The 10,952-nt window shown below is 25.7% G+C and overlaps 1 protein-coding gene across 1 annotated transcript; it reads right to left on the bottom strand.

The window, feature by feature from the left end:
* Positions 1-4,232: 4,232 nt before the first annotated feature.
* On the bottom strand, positions 4,233-10,433 carry LOC113560764 (probable phosphoserine aminotransferase). Its single transcript, XM_026966822.1, has 9 exons — positions 10,223-10,433; positions 10,051-10,124; positions 8,457-8,584; positions 5,955-6,070; positions 5,730-5,891; positions 5,072-5,166; positions 4,787-4,956; positions 4,463-4,720; positions 4,233-4,379 (listed from the first exon to the last, which is right to left on the bottom strand). The coding sequence occupies exons 2-9, from the start codon at positions 10,114-10,116 to the stop codon at positions 4,265-4,267; spliced, it is 1,110 nt and encodes a 369-aa protein (XP_026822623.1). The 5' UTR covers positions 10,117-10,124; positions 10,223-10,433; the 3' UTR covers positions 4,233-4,264.
* Between the last annotated feature and the right edge of the window lie 519 nt (positions 10,434-10,952).

Raw genomic sequence — 10,952 nt, 5'->3', positions numbered from 1 at the left:
TAAGTATGCGAGTATATACTGCAGGCTTTTCCTAAAATGTGTGTGTGTATTCGGTCGATGAGGTAAAAACCTAGGAATCGTATACCTATAAACGCAGTGGGTTTTGTAGCATTTAAAAGCGGTCCAGGTGCGTTACTAGGGGCAACATGTGTCCTACCGTATATAACTTCACATATATATATTATATACGTTATGTAAAATCAAGTTATGAGCAATAATTTATTTAAGTGTGTGAAGGTGCCTTTACACTTTATAGTGTCATTCATAATTTGTTGTGATATTTTGTTTAACCAGATTATGTTGGTAGATATATTTAGAACCAGATTAGAAGTTAACTCAGTATAAGCTTTTATAGTTTTAAACATTTTATCACGAGTATAGGTGATAACCATTTGACCATTATGACCTTAGATCGTATACTATATATATCTGTATGTAAAGTACTAGTATATGATCTAAAACTAACTATATGACGATAAATTGGATATTTTTCAACTACTATAAAACTTGATAATTGATAGTATGGTATATTATAAACTATAAAAAAAACATATGCGTTTAGTCAATAGTCAATTGAAACATTGAGATTCTAACGTAATATATTAAATCATGAATGGAATAATACAGTGTAAAGTACTTTAGGTAAAAACAGAAAAATCAGTATTTTTCGTGTAAAGACGACAGCGTTATATCTATTATAGCTACATCCGAAAAAAAAAAAATATATTCATTATATTCGTAGAACAAAATCTTAGAAAATGTTGTTTTAACAAAATATTATATAACATACAATTTGGACGTTCTAATTTATGTTTATTTTTTGGCATGCAATTCAGATGCACCGACTTTATCAGGTAGGAAAAACATTGTAAACACTTAAACCTGTTTTGTGCGGTTAACGTTATTATTTATTACTTATTATTGTAATTATTACAAATAAAATACTATCACAATATTTTAATTGTAGGTTAGTAGATGTCCAACAGATAGCAAAATCCTATTTTGAAGAGCAGTTTCATGGTGGAGAAATGTATAATCAATACTCATGCCTATTATAATTTTATTTACTTAATATTGCAAGGCGACGGTGTAACAAAAAGCACCGTTTAGGCGACGTAGAAACTACGTTAACGGAATATCTAATTTTCCTTTCATTTCCGTCGGAATTCGTATGTTTTTTGTATCCTAATAAATGATTTATAGTACGAGTAACAACGTTTCCGTTCGGAACGTCGATAAGTATTGACAGTTTTTGCCACGCGAAAGATTCATCTTCTTTTTATTTATTATTAGTATTACGATGTCAATTTTTTTATAAATAATAAATACACACCGCCTTGCTCAATCACCGCTCGTCCAATCGAATACCCACAATTGATTTACCATTTATGTATACCAAGTGGTATGCACATTGATTACACAAAGATCTTGCAAAAGATTTAGCATTTCGACCTAGTAAATCTCATCGCTGTATCTTATAAAGATAACAAATATTTTATCATATATTTATAGTGTATGGCCATTTGTCACAACATTTATGTCTTAAGAATATATATGTAAGTTTTAATGTAAAATCTATAATTTTGTATACACCATATAATTGTATTAATTTAGTCGTGTTATAAGCTACGTGTGTCAAATGTGATGGATTAGATTTTAAATGTACCATATGAAAAACATATTTTTATTTCAGTTTAATAGTAAGCAAAGATATTTTGCTATTATGAGATACTTTGTTTGATAGAATCAAAATAATTGTATTATTGAGTAATATACATCTCATATAGTTCAAAAACCTTATGACTTTTTATAAATTTATATAATTTTTAACTCTATACATGGTTATTACCTCTTTACAAAAGCGAAGATTTAAGTTTGTTTAAAATATATTATATTCATACCACTATAATAATATCAATAATATCATGGGTATAGGTATATGAAGAGCAATGCCAAAGTGAATAATTTTACATCATTTTTTTATATTTTTTATTGTATAATATTAATTATTAGTATGATTTTGTAATATTCAATGTTTAGCTCATTATAACTAGTTAACTAGTATAAGTGTATACTATACAGTTTGCTTATATACGTAACATACTAAAATAATATTGCAAATTATAGATGTGGTATTATACTAATATACATTTACTATACAATGTAGAAATAATAATATAAGTATGAATGAATATAGCTCAAAAATTAGTTTGTATTCACATGATTTAATATTTTTCATATACTTATCATATTATGATAGTTCTATTATTAAAAAATTGAAAACAGGTAAAAATTAGGTATTTATGTATAATACATAAAGTATTATTATTATGTATAAACGCATAAATGAAAAATAAATATGTACATATTGACCGAGAATAACAATATATTCGTATAATATAATATTAATATGTATACGTTATTGATACCCACAAATCTCGATGGTCATAAAATATTGGCCCAATAGAATATTTTTACAAAAAGCGAGGTTCTACTTTACTATATGCGTTACCGAGGTCCAAACAGAAAAAAATAGAGACCACTGTCTCTTCTTGCTTTTGTATGAATACCTAAATAAATAGTTTCACAGTATTATTGTGTACTTTGCAGATAAATCATCTATAGATAGACTATTGAACTATTCAATTGAAATTTCTCCGGTAACATATTTTTTATTCTGATGTAATATAATGGGTACACTTTTTGATGATGTTTAAAACTGTCGAAATAATAAAAATGTTTTTCAATACATTGTTTGAAATCTAAATTTTTTTTATGGATGTAAAATAAAAATAAATCATAGTAAATTAGTTAAGTATAAAAGCTAAGTAATAATTTATATAACTGAATGATAATACGTTATAAGTTTATAACCAATAATAATGCGTTTTAAGTTGCTGCTGATGGTACATTAATTTGATTTGATTTAGCTAAGATGACTTTTTAAAGACTTAAAACCTTAAACTATAGAATAAATATATATCAAAAATTAAAATTAAATGTATTTGAAAAGGTATATTTAAATTCTAATTATCGTACTTATATAGCCATATGCATAGGTATTATAAAATTATGAGGAATATGTTTTTACTATCCTTGTAATATATTAGTATATAATATTTAGTGGTTTAGTACTTATATATATAAAACAGTTTTTTTCTGGAATATAATAGTGCAAAAAACATATACTATCAACAGTTTTAATTTATAAGTTTAAACGACTCGTTTCAATTATAATTTTTAAATTGTAATGTTAAACCTATCCCTCAAAATCAAATACCTAAATTTGGTTAATTTAACCTCTAGCTATAATATAATACCTTAAAAGTTAAACTAAAAAAGACTAGAAATTGTTTTTGACATATTGACTTTACAAGTTATTACATTTTCCAGAATAAATACTCGTACCTTTAGATATGCCAAATAAATTAATTTTAGAAATTTGTTGTAAAATAATTATGTATAAAAGTTTTAACGGTATTTAATTAAAACGATTGCATTTAATTTTAAATTAAATTTAATATACCTACATAAAAATATTAATATTTTACGTGTGATCACTCAATACATTTTTAATAAAAACCAATACTCTTTTGAAAAGAAGTAAAACCAAAACCCAATAAAAAAAAAATAATAGAAATTCAATGATGTACATTTTTACAAAACTCTTAAAAAGTATAAGAGTGACACCCAAATATTGATAAATAATATGATTATTTATGTTTTTGCCCGTGTCATCAAGTTTCAAGGTTTTGAGTATGTCTATAAATTCATTACTTTAGTTCCATGTTTGCCTCCTGTTGAAAATCGTGTTTTTGAGAAAACGGAATGCTAATTTATTCCACTATCTGGGCGCTACCCGTCCCTGACATTGATTTATCCTTTCGACCTCCTCGGTAATAATAAAATATCCTATTTCGCTAAAAGCTCTCTTTTTCTTGCTCCCACTTCTTCATTATTTGTCTCTCTCCCTTAGAAAACTGTGTATTTGTTTATTTTTCAATGAAAAGCAAATCAAATAGGAATACAATATACATATATATTATACTTCTCAAATTTTTTGTACTGTCGAAGTATAAAAACTCAATCCTGTGGTGTACAATTACTTGAACACAAACTAACTTTTAAAGATCAGATTTTCAAAATATTATTTTTATATTTTCTGTTTAAAGGAACTGTAATTTCTCATTCTCTTCGTGATGTCAACAAAACAAACAAAACAAAACAAAGAATAAATAATAGATATAAAATAGTTTAATTCTTTTTAGGCGGAATATTGTGGATTTCGTTCCTGAAATTTAGTCATAAATTCAACTAGAATTGTCACTTCATCTAAAGTCATAGCATTATACATGGCTGCTCGAATTCCTCCCACCAATCTGTAAACAAACAAGTAATTAATATGTAGTTTTTAATCACACATAAACTAATATAAAACACAAATAGAAGAGTAACTGAATACCTGTGTCCTTTAAGCTGCAAAAATCCTAAGTCTTGTGCTTCTTTAAGAAACTGCTTGTCAGCCTCAGCTCCCGCATTTAGACAGAACGGCACAGTTATGCGACTTCTAGAGTCCTTAGCCACCGGACATGAATAAAAGCCTCGAGAATTCTCTATGACTTTATATAAAAGTTCGCTTTTTGCTTTTGAGTTAGCTTCCATAGCAGCAAGACCTCCTTGGTTTTTCACCCATTGTAATACAAGTGAAAAAATATAAACTCTATTCGAATTATAAGACTGTAAAAATTAGATATTCATATAAACATATTCAAAATTAATAACTTACATAAAAGTTGGAGGTGTATTAAGCAAAGAATTTTCTTGATTGAACAATGTGTAGTCGAAGACTTGTGGGCAAAGCGGACTTGGTTTTCCTAGAAGGTCCTCGCGTACAATAATTGCAGTTATACCTGCGGGACCGAGATTCTTCTGCGCACAAGCTATCACCACGCCAAACTTTAAGTGAAATGACAAAATTAATAGGATTACATGTCTTAAACCGAAAATATGATACATCATCATTGAAAAAATAAGACTGTCGTATTCGATTACATATATTGAAGTAATTTACCTTGGTCACGTCAAATTTCTTCGTCATAATGTTGGATGACATGTCACATACCAATGGAACACCATTTGTCTCGGGAATGAAAGGAAATTCAACTCCTTTGGAAGTTTTAAAAAAAACATTTATTTTAGACATTATATGTCCATATATATTTCGTTTAAACTAATTACAAATTTATTTAAATTTTTCGTTAATTAATATTAAGATTAAATAATAATAGCAATAATATTAATAATGCTTAATTGAAATAAATAATTTAATAATTATTGAAATAGTTATAATTAATTATTATTAATTTAACATAATATATCTGTAATAACCAAAAAAGGGAAAAATATGTAACAGTTATATTTTTAAATAGCTTCAATAACAACTTATGAAGAACTTTGTAATACATTTTCAAACTTTGTTTGTTGTTACCCAGAAAAAACATTTTTTATCGACATTTTATAGGAAAAAAAACTTCAAAATATTTCATAAATAGAAATCCACACTACTACTAATTTAGTTGAAATTTCAAGTATCTATGTAACATTCGTTTTTGAAAGGTAACCTACAATGGTATATATGGTGTATAGAGCCATAAAATCTCACACGTCGTTATAAAATCAATACATTCATCGCTCCACTCAGAATTCAAAATTAAATAAAAAATATTTACCGTTCACTGTCTCATTATCACAGTAATATACATATGCAGCTTCTGGATCTAGATTCCATGTAGATTGATCGGGAATCCCATTAAATTTTTCTGGTTTTGGAAACACATGATTTACATTTAAGTATTTAGATGCTTCTTTAGCTGCTTTAGTAGACCAAACCCCTGTTGAAGAAAATATCATAGATTATAAATATATATTCATAAAATTAAAATTAAATCAATAACCTGTCAAAATGTAGTCAGCTTTTGCACCTCTGTGTAATAAATTCAACGCTACTGATGCAAAAGCACCGGTGCCTCCTCCTTGCATCAATAATATTTTATAGTTTTCTGGGATGTTACTATAATATAAATTTTATATTTGTATAAATACCATATTAAATTGAAAATTTGAGGATTCTTAGGTAATAATAATTCAGTATAAAATATAAATAATTAACCTTCAAAAAATGAGCAAAACGTTTAGAACATTTTAGATAAATAAAACTTGCCAAAACATTAAGACTACAATACATTTATAGTTTTAAAAAAGATAAATATTTACACATTCAAACTGCTAATTTAATCTTAATACAGTAATAAAATGTATAATTATAATAAAAACCACAAATTCAAAAAAATTGTATTTGTAACATTTTTTAACCTTCCCACCCACAAAAAAAAAAAGAATCCGGATACGCTACTGTGTATAGATCTGCGATATAAATAGTTTACAATAAATCTTTAAAAAAAAATCCATTGTGTAATGTGTATATTAAGTACACACTAACTAATAATAAAAATACGTAATATCGAAAAAAAAGTGTCTAAAATAATATTGTTTAAATTACAATATGACTTTATCAAATTTTAAATGTCTATAAGTAAAAAAATAATGGGGGCATTTGTAAGTATTGTTGAACTTTTATGTTTCTTTTTGAAACACTTATAAGGTTTCATGTATTTAATTTTTAAACCTTAACTATATTAAAATTGAAAATTTTATAATTTTTTTACTATAAAACACTTTGCAAAATTTCATGATTTTAACCAATTTTTTCAAAATGTATTACCTTAAACACTAATACAAATATTATGCATATTTTTAATATTATAAAACTATACAATACTATACGTGGAATCTTGTATTATATTTTCATGATATTTAACTGAGACTAAAAATGTTATCAAACAAAAAATTTTAAATTCCAGCCACCTATATACTTAGAGAGTTAGAACATAGGTATATATCATTAATTGTTATATATACTTAAATATCCAGTATCGTAGTATTGTCGAAATTTGAATTACGAGTACATTCACTCATAAAAAATGTTTGTGACTACACTAACATTTTTTTTTAATTTTTCAATAAAAAAAAACTTCAGAAGAGTCTTGTATTAAATTTTTAATGCTTAGATCTCAAAAACTGTATGAATTTTTAACTACAAAATAACTTGCAGCTTTTCGTAGTATTAAACTATTAACAGATTTCTTAAAAAGGCCAAAAATATTTTTAAATTTTTATCTAAAAAATACTAATATAAATATTTTATAATAATTTAATATCATTAGGTACAGTTATTTATTATTGAATTACAACTAGAAAAATAAAATTAAAAATGGGTGTATGTAAAATTCTTATTTTTATTTTTTCTGATTACTTTGAAAAGCACTAAGAAATTTTTTTTTGACCAAAGTACCTTTTTTATTAAATTTTCAACAATAAGCTTTCCTCGAAACTTAAAATTTAGTCATTTTTATATCTATACGAAAGAATGTACGATATAATTTTTCTAAAAAATGATTGATAGTTTAAAATTAAATTTCTTAAAAGTAAAATTCATGAGTACCTCTACGTAATTCTAAATTCATATATTATTTGTATAAAAGAGACTAAAACTTTCAAATAATCTCTATTAAGCCGATAGTTATACACTTTTAAATACCAAGATAACATTTCTTAAGCCATCACTATACATTTCAATTGTATTATAATATACAGTATAATATTGTCACAATTTTTTTTTACTATATATGCATAATGCATTTATAATTTAACACTGATTTATATATTAGTAGTATTATTAACTGTATATTATCATTTATCTGTATTATTACTAACTCATCACTTTTATTTTTCTGTGTATATTTAGCATTATTCAAGGTTATATACATACAATAGCCAATAGTTATTAAATCTACCATTATATTATTAATTTAATTTATAAAAGTGTTCCTAGCCTTACTCAGAATCTTTTGACCCAGACATCCAGACATATTGAAATAAAAAACACATAATATTGTTTCACTCAGAATCTTAAATTTGCCAATATCATGTAAATATAAATACATTTATATACAAATATTCTACAGAAAAATCAATATATTTTATTTATTTTGATTCAAAAACATTATATATTAAATATTTAAATATATTAATTTTTAAATATGATTTATTTTACTTTTAATTATTTATTTTTGACGACAACTTATGCTTACATAAATTACTTAATTGATATGTGTAATGGAATCAAAAGTATAAATCAGTAGTACCTATTACTTATTAGGCTGGTTTCAGAGTTACACGTATAATTTATCTATGTGAAACAAGTCTTATTTACGTTATATAAAATATTCTAATGAACAAAAACAGATTATTGTTCCCGTTGTCAAAACCAGCACACTAATGCTATTATATACCAATATGTATAATAAAAATTATGAATACATTGTATTTATATTTACAGTAATTCTCTGTACAACTCAATAGCTCGATTGTTGATGGCTGTGTACTCGGATGACCGATGACTAAGTTCCATAACACTGATGCCGCAACCACAATCCAAAAGGTCGTCTTTAACCTGTTCCAGAACCTAAATGCGGAAATAAAAATGTATCTACTGTACCAATATCTTCCTTATCGATAGATAAGATAAATGGGGTGCGTGACTCACGTGGGATAATATAAAATAATATATGATGATTGTTTAATTTACAATACAGAGGGTCAGACAGTTAATCATTTTTTTAATTCGTCAACTAAGTAGATAAATATAGAAAAATTTAGTCAAAAGTTACTTTTATTTTTTTAACTAGTAATAATTACAACTTACAAGTTAAATAGAAAAAAAGTAACTTAATTAAAATTCAGTTAGATATATTTTTTTTTTTTTTGAAAAAGAAAATAATAAGTTGTAAAAAGAGGTCATACAAAGATAGAATACTCCTAACAAGAGTTATTATTTGTTTAATTTATCGTGATTTCTCAGACATCCTTTTAAATTTTGAACTATAAGTTGTTTGGTAATATTATTATTGAAAGATTTTAAATTTTAGATTTTATCAGCGTGTACATATTTTACGAATTCCTAACTTTTCTCATTTATATACCTTTGCGGATATTTGCGTAAGCTTACAAACTATCATTCAATTTTTTTTGAGAATAATTATTTTTTTTTAATAAAAACGGTTAACATGTTGGTGAAATTAACCAATTAATTGAGTCAAATTTTTTTATCAACTAAATTTTTTATTTTTTTTTTGATTTGCGATGAAAAAAATTGATTGTAAGAGTTGTAAATAAAACCACTAAATAATGCAAAATAACGTATTTAAAAAAGTTAGATATTCGTAAACGTATATACTATAATGAATGGTATTAGATATAAAATTATGAATAATGTTTCCGTTTTTTTTCTATTAAATAAATTATTTGTACCTGTAAAACAAAATATATTTTAAATAAATGGAGTTATAACTTATAAGTTATATCAAGAAAAAAATTACTTAATTTTTTAACATAATTAAAAATTGATTAACTTGTTACTACATGTCTGCATATCATGGAAAATAATTAACTTAGTTAACCATAATTTAAATTTTTAACTTATTTATTCCACAGCTTTTTAAAACTATAATTTTTCAGTAAGCTTAAGTGTTTTCGGGAAAAAAAATATTTTTAAGTCATCACAACACTCATTGAAAAAAAAAATATTTCACATTAATTATTAAAGAAAATAAATTTTAATTATAGTTACAATTATAATAATAAATATTATAAACACTTTCATTTTCAATGAATGGAGTTGCACAGGGGTACTATAGTAAACTGATGGGACATGTGAAAAGTCAAAAATTAAAAACTACGAGTATATCGATAAAAAGTAGTAAAATAATTTTATTTTTTGAAAATTTTATGTAGTAATAACTTCAAACTCAAATTATAAATAAATAAATAAATTTGCTTTTATAAACATGTAAAGATGCAAAAAAAATTACTGTTTCGTGTTAAGAGAATTAGCCCTTAAACATGCATTTCATACATAGTTATATAATTTACCTGTTTAGGGATCTTGGCCGGTCCGGCTCCGAAGTTGATCACTTGTTTCAATGAAGACTGCGCCATATTACGTCCTATAAATTATAATATTAAGTACACAATTATGTTTGTACAGATCGATACACAAACACTTCTTATAAGCAGCAATAGGTGGGTTAGATTCAGGATTTACCTGCTATATTTTATTCGTACAAAAGAAAGAAGACAACAGAATAGATTTTGTAGCCACGGACGTACAATAATATTGGTTGATCCCACGAAATACAACGTCGACGAGCGCGTGGCCGTAGTGACACCGACTGAATGAACGGACCGACCGAACTAACCTAACCGGTTGAAAAATAAGACTGTCCGGTGTGTGTATGATCTGCTAAATCGTTACATAGACGCGTTTCCCTGGAGGAGGAGGATAAATAAATTGGTTTTTTTTATGTAGGTAATGTTGTCCCACTACTACCACTACCACTACGTAGCACGTACACTACATAGGCGTCGCCACTACATGTTGATAATCATTCGTCGTTTTTTAACGATTATTTGCCCCGGGGATTAATCGCATCGCGCGATCGACAGCAAATAATTTATACGCTGTGTAGAGATAACATGCATTATTGTCGTAGATCCACTACAACAAGTCTCTGTATACGCACGCACACATTACACAGTATAATACGTCTACAAATTAGTACGATTATTTTTATTAATAGTAACAGTCGTAGTATTTAAGTATTGTAATAATTCGACTGGGAATTATAATATGGCGATATGAGAATAAATCATCGTGGAATGACGAAACCGATAAAACAAAAACGATAATTTATTATTATATTAATATATTTAATGTCATACGAAAATAGTAATTGATTCGTGGAAAATATTCGTTTGACACGTTATAATCTCAA

The sequence above is a fragment of the Rhopalosiphum maidis genome, chromosome 4 (genome assembly GCF_003676215.2).
Source record: "Rhopalosiphum maidis isolate BTI-1 chromosome 4, ASM367621v3, whole genome shotgun sequence".
NCBI classification, from domain to species: Eukaryota; Metazoa; Arthropoda; class Insecta; order Hemiptera; family Aphididae; genus Rhopalosiphum; species Rhopalosiphum maidis.
The sequence above is the reverse complement of the archived record's forward strand: the minus strand, read 5'-3'. Positions and strand labels throughout refer to the sequence as shown.

Coding starts and splice junctions, on each gene's coding strand:
- LOC113560764 (XM_026966822.1), bottom strand. CDS start 10,116: ATGGCGCAGTCTTCATTGAAACAAGTGATCAACTTCGGAGCCGGACCG. Junction 5,892..5,954: donor AGCTGACTACATTTTGACAG/GTTATTGATTTA, acceptor TTTCTTCAACAG/GGGTTTGGTCTACTAAAGCA. Junction 4,380..4,462: donor TTGCAGCTTAAAGGACACAG/GTATTCAGTTAC, acceptor GTTTGTTTACAG/ATTGGTGGGAGGAATTCGAG.